The following is a 16,792-nucleotide window of genomic DNA, read 5'->3' as shown; positions in this document are numbered from 1 at the left end:
TGACAACAGAAGGAGAAAGCAAATAAATAATACTCCACTGAGGAGGAAGGGGGTGTTACAGGGATTAGGGGCCTCATTCAGACCTTCTGTAGCCCTGCTGAAAACCAGCCCCCGCCGCCAGCATTCCCTTGGTAACCTGCAAGGGGAAGTGTCTCAGAATGCATCCCCCCCACACGTGGCCAAAGGAAAAAATAAATAATTTGATTATCGCCGACCATCGAATGATTTCTCTCCCCTTCGAAAATAAAAGTTGGTAAAAACAGACTTTTATTTCCGCTGCTGTTTGCCGAAAAGGGGCGGACGCTGACATCACATGACGTCAGCACCCCCGTCCCGCGCAGGCGTCGTCCCCAGGCGAACGCCCATAAAACTCTGAGCGTTCCCCTCTGGAGCGAACAGCAACTAGGTGATTGTGAAACTTGCCAAAACCGTTTGCTTCCGGGGTCTGCAAATACACGCAAACCCCCACCATCGGAACGGCGGCCTGTCCGTTCAAACCTGAATCACCCCCTAGTTGTGCTAAGAAAAGATGGCTACGTATTAGACAGCTGAGGAAATGCTGTAGGTCAGTATGACAGAACATGATAGATAGATAGATAGATAGATAGATAGATAGATAGATAGGACCTGGCTGGGTATACAGCATTACTCACAGGGTAGGTGGCTCTCAGCACGGCCTGCATGCACTCAGCCTGAGCACTGCAGCAGCAGCAGCATGCAGACGCCTCAGTGTTTTGGCTGAGAGGGAAAGGTCAGAGGCAGCCAATAGACATGTGGTAAGTGGTGGTGTGATGGGCAGGCTCCTGGTCACTCCACAGTGGGGGGAAGGGCACAGTGCTATACAGTCCCTATGACAGGACGCTCTGTGCTTCCTCCTGATGTCACAAGGACATGGATAATAATGGCTGGGGGTATTGGCAGGATCAATAACGGTATTGGTTATGGAGCAACAAGACAGAGGTCTTCTGCAATACCTCACACAGCAGCTACATAACCGCAATGATACTATCAACAAAACAAGTGTAATAGTGACAGATACAATGATTCTCTGCAGATCTCACACACAGAGTAAAGGTGCGCACACACGGGTAGATTTGGCAAGAGATCTGGGTGTTCCCGACCTACCGAAACGACCAATCGCTCAAATCGTTTCATGTGTATGAATGATATTGATGCTGATGCGCCTACACGCCGCTATTTTATTTTACCACCACTCCGTAGGGGATGGTAGGGCATGAGATACCGCCTGTCGGCACATGTCAGCTAAAAAACAAAGAAGTGAAAGCTCATGTTGACTTTGCCAATGTCGACCAATGTTAGGTGTCAACCTAAGCCCCGTCGACCTTGAGTGGTGACCATATCAGGAATCAGGCACAAGAGTACGTCCGCCATCACAATTCCCCATCAGTACAATAGGGGGTTATTCGGATTCACTCGGAAAGGCACAATCACTCTCTAATGGAAAACACCACGTGCACTGCAGGTGGGGCGGATGTAACATGCAGAGAGAGTTAGATTTGGGTGAGTTATTGTTTCTGTGCAGGGTAAATACTGACTGCTTTATTTTTACACTGCAATATAGATATCAGTTTAAAGTACCCCCCCCCCAGTAGCGCACGCAGGGGGGGTTTACGAGTACCCAGAAACCCCCCCAGAAGTCTAAGGGCCCTAGGCTGAAAGCTGAGGGTCCCCTCTTTCCATGGGTACAAGAATTTTAAAAATCGGCCCTGGGGAACCAGAGATATCTGACTTCAAAGCAGTGGTCCCCATCCAAGCCTGTTAATTGCTCTTCCCAGTCAGATATTTCAGGTTTCTGAGGGTATATTCCAAAAGCTGGGACTCTCCCCCTTTGATGGACACTAGTAGCTTGTCTCTACTGTTCCCAGAACCAGAGATATCAGCCTTCCAGCAGCTGGTTACTGCTCCAGCTCCACATACCTGGTATGTAGTTTTATATACTTGTTGGCGGATTGCTCTGCCTCCTGAACTCTCATCCCATAGTCCCCAATATCATTTGGTAGGTGGGATTCTCTAGTTTTTAATTCGATTACAATCTAAGAAATCAATTTCCGGGAACTGGAGATATCTGCAGTCAAGCAATCTGTCCTCCCACCAGACAATTATGAATAATAAGCCCACTCCACTATACACCCCTCCTCTGCATATTAAACCTCCTCTACCACCCCGGAAGTTATGTATCAGGGCCCCTTCATTCCGCCCAATGCCCCCTTCTCCCACCATCTGTGCAGTAAAGGGGTAATTAGTGGAAATTACTGATCCAGGCCCCACATGCTGAGCAGCTGATATAATACCCCCTACCACCCGCGGGACATCAAAGCTTCCCCCACCCCTACCGCTGGAGGATCGGTAGGGGCCCCAATACATTGCTTTGCCCAGGGGTCTACACTGCTGTTGATGCCCCTGTATGTTTGTTTTTATTATTTATGTACATTTGGTCTATCTATAATACTTTAACTGACCCGGCATATACTGGGTCACCTAAGTGTCCATTTCCGTGCTTTGCTCCGCCCATCTGGAAACCCCCTTCTGAAAATCCTGCGTTTGCCACTGCCCCCCCCCCCCCCCACCCCCCCCCCACACACACACACACACACACAAATCTAACTCTCTCTGCACAGGTTACATCTACTCCACCTGCAGTGCACATGGTTTTGTCCATCAGAGAGTTATTGTACCTTTCAGAGTGAATCAGAATAACCCCCAATGTCTCTTGTATAGCTTACAACCAGACCATCCTACATCCCACACCGCAGGCTATGTTGGTGCTATAGTAATAATAATAATAGTTACCGTCCTGAGGTTCTGTTCCCGCCATCCTGGCTCGCTGGCAGTCTCTGGCTGGTAGCCTGGCTCAGCACTCATCAATATTGTACACAGCACAGGAATCCAACACTGCAGGATCCAGTGACAGCTTCCTACGCCTGGAATGGGACCCGCTTCCTACTTCAGCGTCTTCTAATCTGCTGCTGTTGGCCTGTGACGGCGGAGTCTTGTTCCCAGCATTAGCTGCTGCTGAGTCTGTATCTGCTCCTCAGTGACTGTCACCTGAACACTGCACTGAGAATAGGAGGATAATAGTTACTTCTAGATCATAGTTCATCCTTTTCTCCTGCAGAAACGTCGGTACACAGCTTCTACTGACATTGGCACATGGAAAATGCATTAAAAATACATCACATAGGTACAGCTAAAGTGGCAGCAGGTTAGCATGCATTATACCGCTTTACCCCGGGCACGTCTGATCAGACTAATCCTTCCAACAGCCTGACCATAGACCTGTCAGTACATCACTGAGTGTACCCTCTTGTCCGTGTCCTCACCCCGTCAGTGCGCCCCTGTGTCCGTGTACAGTCAGTGCATCCCCGTGGCCGTGCCCAGTCAGTGCGCCCCCCGTGGCCGTGCCCAGTCAGTGCGTCCCCCCACGACGGCTCCCCGTCAGTGCGTCCCCCCACGACCGCACCCCGTCAGTGCGTCCCCCCACGACGCATTCCGTCAGTGCGCCCCCCCCACGACAGCAACCCGTCAGTGTGCCCCCCACAACCGGTCGACCATAACTTGCATCGCTCTGATCATACCCAGTCAGTGCGTCCCCCCACGACCGCACCCAGTCAGTGCGTCCCCCCCCACGACCGCACCCAGTCAGTGCGTCCCCCCCCACGACCGCACCCAGTCAGTGCGTCCCCCCCCACGACCGCACCCAGTCAGTGCGTCCCCCCACGACCGCACCCAGTCAGTGCGTCCCCCCACGACCGCACCCAGTCAGTGCGTCCCCCCACGACCGCACCCAGTCAGTGCGTCCCCCCACGACCGCACCCAGTCAGTGCGCCCCCCCACGACCGCACCCAGTCAGTGCGTCCCCCCACGACCGCACCCAGTCAGTGCGTCCCCCCACGACCGCACCCAGTCAGTGCGTCCCCCCACGGCCGCACCCAGTCAGTGCGTCCCCCCACGGCCGCACCCAGTCAGTGCGTCCCCCCACGACCGCACCCAGTCAGTGCGTCCCCCCACGACCGCACCCAGTCAGTGCGTCCCCCCACGACCGCACCCAGTCAGTGTGTCCCCCCACGACTGCACCCAGTCAGTGCGTCCCCCCACGACCGCACCCAGTCAGTGCGTCCCCCCACGACCGCACCCAGTCAGTGTGTCCCCCCACGACTGCACCCAGTCAGTGCGTCCCCCCACGACCGCACCCAGTCAGTGCGTCCCCCCCCCACGACCGCACCCAGTCAGTGCGTCCCCCCCCACGACCGCACCCAGTCAGTGCGTCCCCCCACGACCGCACCCAGTCAGTGCGTCCCCCCACGACCGCACCCAGTCAGTGCGTCCCCCCACGACCGCACCCAGTCAGTGCGTCCCCCCACGACCGCACCCAGTCAGTGCGTCCCCCCACGACCGCACCCAGTCAGTGCGCCCCCCCACGACCGCACCCAGTCAGTGCGTCCCCCCACGACCGCACCCAGTCAGTGCGTCCCCCCACGACCGCACCCAGTCAGTGCGTCCCCCCACGGCCGCACCCAGTCAGTGCGTCCCCCCACGACCGCACCCAGTCAGTGCGTCCCCCCACGACCGCACCCAGTCAGTGCGTCCCCCCACGGCCGCACCCAGTCAGTGCGTCCCCCCACGACCGCACCCAGTCAGTGCGTCCCCCCACGACCGCACCCAGTCAGTGCGTCCCCCCACGGCCGCACCCAGTCAGTGCGTCCCCCCACGACCGCACCCAGTCAGTGCGTCCCCCCACGACCGCACCCAGTCAGTGCGTCCCCCCACGACCGCACCCAGTCAGTGCGTCCCCCCACGACTGCATGCAGCCCCAGAAACCCACTTTCCTAGATTGTTAAGCACAATAAAAGACTTTCTGACATACAATTCCAGCACTTGTAACACACAATATACTGATTTCCACATAAATACACAGAAAGGAAACACAGAATAGCCCGGCATCAACGGGCAAATAGAAGTAATTAGCGATAATAAGAAATCTAACCTCAATGCCTAGTAGGAACGTGAGATGCCACTTACGGCTAATTGCTGCATGGCGCGCCGTGGTATCAGAGCCGCACTCACTGACCTCACAGGGAAACGGGAACGATGGAGAACCCACCAGGATTATCACAGACACGCTCTCTCTATACATAGGGAATTATTACTTGTTACACACTATCTGACCTGTAGTGTGGGGAAAAGGCTTACACTAGACCAAGTATAGCAACTCAGAAATGAAATAATGACCACTACCAAGCTATGAAAACGTACTATTGTCCAATGGGATCCCAAGCTGGGTCCAGGTATAGACGTGTCCCCAGACATCCTTGTTGCAGTCACGTTAAACATCCCTTCTAGTCAAGCCATGCTGTGGTGCGACCTGGTAGCGCCAATCGTCTTTTCCCCATTATTATGCGTCTCATTCACATCGCAAAGAGGACGCACAAGCGGCTTCTGCTGATTAAAATGACATGCCTATACTCTTTGTGCGACTGCAGCTCTATTTGCATACAAAATGCTACATTACAGTGCTATCCTGGAAAACACAGTAACATAGCATTTCGTATGCAGACACAGAATGTAGGAACGCTGCATATCATTTTAATCAGAAGCTGCTTTTGCATCCTATTTGCACTGTGATGGTAACAGAGCTGCCTGGGTACTGCCGTCTCACAGGCATCTCACAGTGCATGGTGTATTGAGGCTATATGTATTAAGACCATTGGCAGTTCTAGAATGGGTGCAAAGTGTGCGGTGGTCCAGGGGGGCCCACACCACACCCATGTTTATATACCTTTCCAGAGTCAGTGCTGCAGCCGTAGACAAATACCTCAGGGAAAATGGCTGCTGCACATTCACAGTTATGTGAAGGTGCCATGTTTCCGGAGACCTGCACATGCACAGTAGACTGTTCGTGTGCAGGCATCAGAGTCTATGGTACCATACAGGAGGGGTTCCATACAGAATCTGCACATAGCCCTCTCCGTCCCGGATATGGACACATCTGTACCTACCAAATATTAACTCAGAATTAAAGGCCTGGAACTTTGCTTATTCTTTGTAATTCTCAGTCTGAGAACAAACATCGAGGGCACGCAGGGACAAGTCTGCCAAACATTTTTAACGTGCCTGTTCCATGTTTGCCAAAAGGGTCCGGCCAGTGCATATCACGTCCTCTAGATCTGTGCAAGTTCATTGGGGACAGATACAAATGTGACACTCACTTGATGGCTCCTGACTGATACCACAAGACAAGATAGGGATGATATCATTAAAGATATAGAGGGCCTGATTTTGGTTCACGCGCAAAAGCAAATTCTCTCTCTAATGGACAAAACCATGCTGCACTGCAGGTGGGCAGATGTAACATGTGCAGAGAGAGTTCGATTTGGGTGAGTTAGTTTGTTTCTGTGCAGGGTAAATACTGGCTGCTTTATTTTTACACTGCAATATAGATATCAGTTTGAAGTAGAAACCCCACCCAAATCTAACTCTCTCTGCACATGTTACATCTGCCCCACCTGCACTGCAGCATAGTTTTATTCATTCATTAGAGAATTTACTTTTGCGAGTGAACCAGAATCAGGCCCATAGTGCAAATCACTCAGTGTGTATCCAATATATCGATAACATTAGGTCAGGCGTGTCCAAACTATGGCCCTCCAGCTGTTGTGAAACTAAAAGTCCCATCATGCCTTGTTAAAGTTTTGCTATTAGGGAATTCTAAAACTATTAGCAAGGCATGCTGGGATGTGTAGTTTCACAACAGCTGGAGGGCCATAGTTTGAACATGGGGCTTAGGCCGACCCGTGAAATAGATCAACATTGCTAAGGTCGGCAGGGTTGGAAGGTACCCGGATACAGTTTCCATGTCGGCTTAATGCATCTGCCTCAATATTGCAGCTTCTGGAGCCTGTGCGAGTGGAAATGTGATAAAAGGCCACAGTTTTGGCGCCTAAAGTGCTTTGTGCAAATAACCCCGGATCCGTCAGCTGCGTTAACCACTAATTACCGTCTGATACAGCTAAAGACTACATTTATGACACAGACATATTGGTATAATTATTTATAAAGTGCGATCAAATAGTACCCAAGAAAAAATTAAGGTACTTATGTAGTATCTGGGCTGCCGATTTTTTGATTGTATGCCTTAAGTTAAGGCATACAATCAGATGCGATGCGATACGATATCGCATCGCATACGATGCGATGCGATGACCCGATTTTTCCATAGGATTCAATGTTAAAATGGACTGAGTCCATTTTAACATGGAATTCAATGGGAAAAAGGGGTCCTTTTCATACCCCTACTATCCAAGTGGGCATGGAGTTGGATATAAACCTGTGGCGAGCGTAGCGAGCCACCGAGCCCGAAGCGTGGCGAGCCCCGCGAGGGGACGGTATTCTGTGTCCCCTCGCCACGCTTCGGGCTCGGTGGCTCGCTACGCTCGCCACAGGTTTATATCCAACTCCATGCCCACTTGGATAGTAGGGGTATGAAAAGGACTCCTTTTCCCATTGAATTCCATGTTAAAATGGACTCAGTCCATTTTAACATTGAATCCTATGGAAAAATCGGGTCCATCGCATCGCATCGCATCGCATCGCATGCGATATGGTCGGGTGCGATGCGATGCGATGGACCCGATTTCAAAATCGGCAGCCCAGTTACTACATAAGTACCAAAATTAATGAGCAAACCTCCTGTAAAACATTTCTACCTGCGGTGCTGCCGCAATATCTCATAAGTGACTGGGCGACATTGAGATGAAAGCCGCTCAGTTTTGTCGTTTGAGCAGCTTTCAGCTGAAGAGCCGCCCAGTGTGTACGGGGCAGCGATGAGCGCTGAGGCGCACTCCCGCATCCTGCTACGGAAAGCCGTCCACCCCCGGGGTGAAATCGCTCAGTGTGTATGCACCTTAAGTATCTGCTGCTTTCCTGCTCTCCCCAGCCCTGAACATAACAGCCAAAGTCCAAGGGAAAGCTGCTCATCTCCTAGGGAGAACCGGACATATTGTGCAACTGTGTGATTCAGCCTTGGTCACCGGGCCAGCTCCGTGCGCTGGGAGGAGGAGCAGGAATACTGAGGAACAGTAGGGCGAGACTGACATGCGTCTACATAGAGTACTACTTCCCATCTCTCTGGGGAGACGGGCGATAGGTCGACACAAGCATTAGTTCGATAGTCAAAAGATTGACATGAGTTTTTCCACATCTTTTTGAGCCGACACGTGCCGACAGGCGGTATGTAATACCCTACCACCCGCTAGGGCATGGAGGGCGATCGCAGTAAACCATGCGAGGGGACGCGGTACACTGATACGGTGTACATGTCAACTTACGTCGAAATTCAGGACCACCTTAGCCATGTTGACCTATTTCCTGTGTCGACCTCAGGCCTGTCAACTTTTAGTGGTCGACCTTCATCGTGTCAACCGTATGACCCCTACCCTCTCTCTGTGTGTTTGGTGGCAGCACCCGGTAGTACCAGCGGTCAGTGAGAGCGGCGACCTAGTGACCGTATCCCAGGCAGTGGTTTCCAATCTACTCGCCACAGCTTTGTGGCCCAGGAACAATGCAGATTCTCTATGCACCACTGGGGTTAGGGACGTTCCATCCACCTACATTCATCACGGCTTGTGGCAGCCTATGGTTCCAATGGGATGGCAGGGATGCACAGAGGGAACCTTTACGGCCTGACACCGCTCTTACAGGGAACCTTGACACTCCAGCTGTTGTTGAACTACACATCCCAGCACGCCCTGCAACAGTTTTGCTATATTATTTGGCCATGCTATTTCTGCATCATTGCACTAAGGCATCTCCAAGCTCCGGCTTGAAGATAAGACGCAGCATCTGAAGTCTTACATGATCAGCCAACACTGTTACTGAGGATGGCCGGCTGTACATGCTAACAATGACGCACCACCGGCCTACTCAGCTGCTTGGGGGCACCACTGGCCTATTCAGCTGCTTGGGGGCAATGCGTGCTAAGATGCAGGACCTATTCTGTACAGGCGCCGGTTCCCCCCATCAGAGATGCCTGAAAGCTATTAGGTTTACGCTTATCTCTGAATCAGGCCCACAGATTAGCAATAGTTATTGAAGAATAATGGAAGTGAAAGAATGCCGCAGATTAGTAATGTCTTCTATCGTGGGTAACCGCGTTGGTGGTATGCCCGGACATTTTCCAGGCTCAGCTGCGCTGCCGTAGTGGGCTATCCTGGAAAAGGTGCGCCCCAGTGGTGCCTCCAGTACTGGCATGTACCTACATACTGTACACCCCCGCCCACTCACCTGTCCCATCACCTGCCGCTGGACACACCGCGCCGCTGTGGGAACACTCGGGCGTTTGTGTGTTTGGGTGCCTGAACACACGGTGGCCGGCGCTGGGCGGCTTTTGAACTGAAAGCAGCTTAAACGGCAAAACTGAGCAGCTTTCAGTGTGTAAATAAAGGGGCAGCTTGTTATGGCAGGGGAAGCTTGTTATGGCATTCTGTTCACGTGCGAATCACTTTCATTAAGCTGGCACCATCTAGTGGATGTAACTAAAGAGTGCATGTTGCATCTCTTACCAAACACAGGCCAGTGTTTATTAAGATTATTATTCTTTATTTATATGGTGCCAAAAGGGATCCGCAGTAGCCAATTAAAGAGTACATAAACTAATAAGCAAAACAGTGACTAAAATGGCATACACACGGTGAATAATTACGGCGCCCGTTACGTAGTTAGCGTAGTGTCCCTGTCAGAATCAGCGTAGTGTTCCCGCAGCCAGCGTAGTCAGCATCCTTGTCAGTATCAGCGTAGTGTTCCCATGGCCAGCGTAGTCAGCATCCCTGTCATTATCAGCGTCGTGTTCCCGCAGCCAGCGTAGTCAGCGTCCCTGTCAGTATCAGCGTTGTGTTCCCGCAGCCAGCGTAGTCAGTATGTTCGCGGCTAGCCGGAGCTTACGTAGTTAGCGTAGTCAGTCAGCATTACGTAGCTAGCGTAGTCAGTCAGCGTTACGCAGTTAGCGTAGTCAGTCAGCATTACGCAGTTAGCGTAGTCAGTCAGCATTACGCAGTTAGCGTAGTCAGTCAGCATTACGCAGTTAGCGTAGTCAGTCAGCATTACGCAGTTAGCGTAGTCAGTCAGCATTACGCAGTTAGCGTAGTCAGTCAGCATTACGCAGTTAGCGTAGTCAGTCCGCATTACGCAGTTAGCGTAGTCAGTCCGCATTACGCAGTTAGCGTAGTCAGTCCGCATTACGCAGTTAGCGTAGTCAGTCCGCATTACGCAGTTAGCGTAGTCAGTCCGCATTACGCAGTTAGCGTAGTCAGTCCGCATTACGCAGTTAGCGTAGTCAGTCCGCATTACGCAGTTAGCGTAGTCAGTCAGCATTACGCAGTTAGCGTAGTCAGTCAGCATTACGCAGTTAGCGTAGTCAGTCAGCATTACGCAGTTAGCGTAGTCAGTCAGCATTACCCAGTTAGCGTAGTCAGTCAGCATTACCCAGTTAGCGTAGTCAGTCAGCATTACGCAGTTAGCGTAGTCAGTTAGCGTAGTCAGTCAGCGTTACGCAGTTAGCGTAGTCAGTCAGCATTACGCAGTTAGTGTAGTCAGTCAGCATTACACAGTTAGCGTAGTCAGTCAGCGTTACGCAGTTAGCGTAGTCAGCCAGCATTACGCAGTTAGTGTAGTCAGCCAGCATTACGCAGTTAGTGTAGTCAGTCAGCGTTACACAGTTAGCGTAGTCAGTCAGTGCTTATTACATTGTGTGGGAACCATTGACCATTTTAACCTGCCTGACATGACAGGTGTGAATATGTACAATTGCAAAAGGGTTGATATTCAAGGGAGAATATCAGAAAAGAAACTCCCGGGTGGGGCACAACCTTCTATAGTGTAGTGTATATCTGTCTAAAATATCAACTTTAATAATACTAAAATTGATCCTCTAAGTGGATCAAATGACGAACATAAGACAAGAACATACAGATAACATGAAGAATAATATACAAATGAGAAAAATCGTGAAAATATAATGTGATAGTCTGAAAAATGGGAGGCTAAATTGCCTCTATATTGTATATCACAGGAATATCAATATCTTTCTGTGAAAAAATTGTTTCAGACAAAGCACGTCTTCACTTTAACCAACAATTGGTTTACATATCATAACATCACAAAATGTGGTATATTATCAAAAAGGCTCACTGTCGAAACAGCACACGTTTATCTAGTAATAATATTCAAACTAAGATTGGACTGCAAAATCAGAGAGAAGAATGCCAAAGTGGTGAGGTACCTGAGCTATAAGTACTCGCGGGGTGGCTGCTGTCTGTGCTTACGGTGGCAATCGGATAGTTACACAGTTGAGCAGACTCAGCGAGTGTCACAGGTACAGGAGTGTAGCAAAGGGGGGTTTCTGCTGTCTCCAGGGGCGACCAACCTGGCCCTGTTATACAGAGACAGCGCAGAGTCGGGTAATGGGTCCTCTGGAGATGAGAGAACCCTGATAAGAGGAGGTGTGAGTAAAGAGAGCACCTTCACTTGGGTCCCTGGCATACGCTACTATCCAGTGTATGCGTTCAAAGACGTAGTGAACACTGGTTGAGCGGTATGTCTGGGTGGTGAATTGCAGAAAAAAGTATAGTATGCACTTTGGTACTGTTGTTCTTAGGCTTGTGAGTCGTTGTTGTACCATGCAAAAGGTGGTAATAAGAGAAAATTTTCAAGGAAGTACATAGTCTGTGCTATCACAATGGGGATGTAGTGCCCTATGATGTGTTGGCCCTGAGAAAGAACTGGGCTGGCAATATAAAAGGTCACCCTGAATTTAAAGAACCTATTGACCAATTGGTATATATATATTATAACATATAGAGCGATGTTAAAGTAGGTTAGTGGTCTATAGTCCTATGATGGGGAAACACTATATTGTTGGTTCCAAAATTTGCTGAGTGTTTATTCTGTTATCTCCTGTGCATTGGTTTCTTGTTCAGGATATAATCCTACACATAAAGCAGAGCGCAGGAGATGGAGAGAAATATTCCTTGTGCGGTGCAAACACACAGCTTTGTACGATGGATCACCAGAAAATGTATTTAAATATAATGCAACATTCTATCTATGTGCGTTACAAGGTCACAGTTTTGTGCATTACAGTAGCAATCCACTGTGATTAGATATGATGCGACATAGTATATGCAATAGATTAGTAATAAATAACAGAGCCACTGTGATTAAATATACTGCAGCAAAGTGTGAGTAATAGATTGTTATCTAGTGACCCCGTAGTTCGAATCGCAGGGGATGCATTTTATATTGCTTATAACAAAAAGGCAGTGCCCTAAGGGCTATTTTTAACTCACGGACACCCAGTCCAAGGTGTATTATTGGAGACTCTGTGCATCAGGCAGAAAAATCCCCCAATGTGTATGCTCTGGTGCGATTACTGCGTCCAATCGACAAAGTGGAAAGAATCCGTGGTATTGGATATCTCGAATGTCACGACAGGTGGATAAAGTTGAACAGTCTTAGTTTGTGGATAAATAATAATGGATAGTAAGGAACTCTGCGCTGTTTTGATCCACAGCGTCTTCTGAGACCTCTGTAAGTGCTGCCGTGGACTCCGCTGTCTCACCCTGTGAAGCGGCTGGAGTGCGCAGTGTCTATGGGGGTTACAGCGGGAGACTGGTTCTTATAAAGTGTCCCGTCCAGGAGTTGGTTCCATCGGCGGCAGATGAATAAAGCCGTCAGGATGTCCTACTGTTAGTTGCGCTGGCATACAATAAAGACCTTTGGCTGGGAGAGCGCAGGTTGTAGTAGGGGACAGACAGTAATGAAGTATCCCGTGCAGGGATTAATACCGTCGGCGGCAGATAAGCGCAGCCGTCTGTGTGTCTCTCCGTCGGCTGTGCCAGCATTCAGTAGAAGCCTTCAGCTGGCTGGGGGGTCGTGCTGTTATAGCAGTGAAAGCCAGATGAGGATATGTGAAGCGTGCCGGGTCCCGCTTGTGCACAGCGGGGACCTGAACAACCGAGACGTACGTTTCACTGAAGTAGCTTTCTCAATCGGTCAACCGATTGAGAAAGCTACTTCAGTGAAACGTACGTCTCGGTTGTTCAGGTCCCCGCTGTGCACAAGCGGGACCCGGCACGCTTCACATATCCTCATCTGGCTTTCACTGCTATAACAGCACGACCCCCCAGCCAGCTGAAGGCTTCTACTGAATGCTGGCACAGCCGACGGAGAGACACACAGACGGCTGCGCTTATCTGCCGCCGACGGTATTAATCCCTGCACGGGATACTTCATTACTGTCTGTCCCCTACTACAACCTGCGCTCTCCCAGCCAAAGGTCTTTATTGTATGCCAGCGCAACTAACAGTAGGACATCCTGACGGCTTTATTCATCTGCCGCCGATGGAACCAACTCCTGGACGGGACACTTTATAAGAACCAGTCTCCCGCTGTAACCCCCATAGACACTGCGCACTCCAGCCGCTTCACAGGGTGAGACAGCGGAGTCCACGGCAGCACTTACAGAGGTCTCAGAAGACGCTGTGGATCAAAACAGCGCAGAGTTCCTTACTATCCATTATTATTTATCCACAAACTAAGACTGTTCAACTTTATCCACCTGTCGTGACATTCGAGATATCCAATACCACGGATTCTTTCCACTTTGTCGATTGGACGCAGTAATCGCACCAGAGCATACACATTGGGGGATTTTTCTGCCTGATGCACAGAGTCTCCAATAATACACCTTGGACTGGGTGTCCGTGAGTTAAAAATAGCCCTTAGGGCACTGCCTTTTTGTTATAAGCAATATAAAATGCATCCCCTGCGATTCGAACTACGGGGTCACTAGATAACAATCTATTACTCACACTTTGCTGCAGTATATTTAATCACAGTGGCTCTGTTATTTATTACTAATCTATTGCATATACTATGTCGCATCATATCTAATCACAGTGGATTGCTACTGTAATGCACAAAACTGTGACCTTGTAACGCACATAGATAGAATGTTGCATTATATTTAAATACATTTTCTGGTGATCCATCGTACAAAGCTGTGTGTTTGCACCGCACAAGGAATATTTCTCTCCATCTCCTGCGCTCTGCTTTATGTGTAGGATTATATCCTGAACAAGAAACCAATGCACAGGAGATAACAGAATAAACACTCAGCAAATTTTGGAACCAACAATATAGTGTTTCCCCATCATAGGACTATAGACCACTAACCTACTTTAACATCGCTCTATATGTTATAATATATATATACCAATTGGTCAATAGGTTCTTTAAATTCAGGGTGACCTTTTATATTGCCAGCCCAGTTCTTTCTCAGGGCCAACACATCATAGGGCACTACATCCCCATTGTGATAGCACAGACTATGTACTTCCTTGAAAATTTTCTCTTATTACCACCTTTTGCATGGTACAACAACGACTCACAAGCCTAAGAACAACAGTACCAAAGTGCATACTATACTTTTTTCTGCAATTCACCACCCAGACATACCGCTCAACCAGTGTTCACTACGTCTTTGAACGCATACACTGGATAGTAGCGTATGCCAGGGACCCAAGTGAAGGTGCTCTCTTTACTCACACCTCCTCTTATCAGGGTTCTCTCATCTCCAGAGGACCCATTACCCGACTCTGCGCTGTCTCTGTATAACAGGGCCAGGTTGGTCGCCCCTGGAGACAGCAGAAACCCCCCTTTGCTACACTCCTGTACCTGTGACACTCGCTGAGTCCGCTCAACTGTGTAACTATCCGATTGCCACCGTAAGCACAGACAGCAGCCACCCCGCGAGTACTTATAGCTCAGGTACCTCACCACTTTGGCATTCTTCTCTCTGATTTTGCAGTCCAATCTTAGTTTGAATATTATTACTAGATAAACGTGTGCTGTTTCGACAGTGAGCCTTTTTGATAATATACCACATTTTGTGATGTTATGATATGTAAACCAATTGTTGGTTAAAGTGAAGACGTGCTTTGTCTGAAACAATTTTTTCACAGAAAGATATTGATATTCCTGTGATATACAATATAGAGGCAATTTAGCCTCCCATTTTTCAGACTATCACATTATATTTTCACGATTTTTCTCATTTGTATATTATTCTTCATGTTATCTGTATGTTCTTGTCTTATGTTCGTCATTTGATCCACTTAGAGGATCAATTTTAGTATTATTAAAGTTGATATTTTAGACAGATATACACTACACTATAGAAGGTTGTGCCCCACCCGGGAGTTTCTTTTCTGATATTCTCCCTTGAATATCAACCCTTTTGCAATTGTACTTACCTTACTCCCTGGGAGCACCTCCACAACAATACTGTATATTACAATCATTCACTCATATGTTGATTGGAGATAACCTTCTTACTTCATAGCCAATTAGTCCTGTGCCCTTGGCCTCCATCCCCTGCCCCTTTTCCCTGAGTTACAGGTGTGAATATGTTCCTGAAACGTCCCCACTATCCATGCCAGCCGAAGTGTGACGAGCGGTACGCGTCCTCCTGACCTGTTCATACCCCCACTATCCACGTTGCGTGGAGTTGGTTTTATAGGGGACATGGTACGTGTTCGCATGCTCCCCGTGCAGGGCTCGCTGCACTTCGGGCTCGCCACACTTTATAAAATCAACTCCACGCCGACGTGGATAGTGGGGGTATGAACAGGTCGGGAGCACGCATGCAGGCAACTATATCACCTAGCAAGTGCATACAAAACACTGAGTTAGCACGGATTGCTAAGCACAACGGCGATCTAGACACTGGGAAGTTCAAGGAGAATCGCACAAAACGCTGGCACACATCTCCACGTGTGCGGCTTCACAGGTGAATACAGCAGAGTACAACAGAGTACAGATTCAGGCTACTCTGAAATACGTGTCAGGGTGGAAGAAAACGTCAGGATTCCGTGCCCTTAATGATGGTTTAAATAACAGAAGGGAAGAGGCATTGTAATTAACATTTATTTATATAGTGCCGGCATTTCCCACTCCATTTTTAAGATGATTTGCTAATTTTCCAAGCGTTACAGTAATATTAGAAAAATATATACTGACAGTCCCCATAGTACCACCATTAAGCTTGGTAATATTTAGTACAGGCTGTACGTCTCTCCTGGTGCTCATGTTCCCGGCCTGTCACCGATGGTGTCTTCTGAGGGCCCAGCACGCCCCCCCCTCATGCTGCCCTGATCCTGGAAGGATCACATTATATATATATAATGGGCATAACTCAAGCCTGGTGTCTGTTTTTTCCAAGTGCCGCCGCCGCGGCCCCCTAGTATCGCACACACATACACAAACTTTACCTCTGACCTTCCCTACCGCTCACCCTTCCCCTTAGTATGTATGCTCTAACATGCCACAAGTGCTTTTTTTTACTTGCTTGGTGGAGGGGGTGTATGAAGCAGTGAAAAGAGTGGCACAGTGGAGAAGTTGTCATGGCAACCTGTTCATTTTATAGAATGCACTTGTAAAATGTTACATGAAAGCTGATAGGTTGCCCTGGGCAAGATTTCCACTGGCCCACCTCTCAATGCTTCGTACATCCGCTCTTCAGCCTGCGTTCAGTGGCACATCGCTGCCTTGTGTGCAAAAATGTTTATTACATTCCCCTCAGTGACAGGCTCACTGAACGCAGAACTACAGTACCTCTATCCTGAATGCCCTCCCCCGTATCCTCATCCTGCCATTTTCGCACCCTTCGCCCGAGTATGGGTCATAGGGTAATATGATCGACAGTCAATAGGTTGGCCAA

At 49.2% G+C, this 16,792-nt stretch overlaps 1 protein-coding gene across 1 annotated transcript in view; it reads right to left on the bottom strand.

The window, feature by feature from the left end:
• LIPE (lipase E, hormone sensitive type) overlaps positions 1–16,792 on the bottom strand; it is a 58,256-nt gene that overhangs the window by 30,787 nt on the left and 10,677 nt on the right. Inside the window, exon 2 of the mRNA XM_083162189.1 lies at positions 2,812–3,078. Within this exon, the coding sequence (XP_083018315.1) occupies positions 2,812–2,836 (25 nt within the window). The 5' untranslated portion in view covers positions 2,837–3,078. The remainder of the gene's footprint in view (positions 1–2,811; positions 3,079–16,792) is intronic.

The sequence above is a fragment of the Crinia signifera genome, chromosome 19, assembly GCF_055691185.1.
Source record: "Crinia signifera chromosome 19, ASM5569118v1, whole genome shotgun sequence".
Lineage (NCBI taxonomy): Eukaryota > Metazoa > Chordata > Amphibia > Anura > Myobatrachidae > Crinia > Crinia signifera.
Note: the sequence above shows the minus strand (reverse complement) of the source record. Positions and strands in the feature narration are given on the sequence as shown.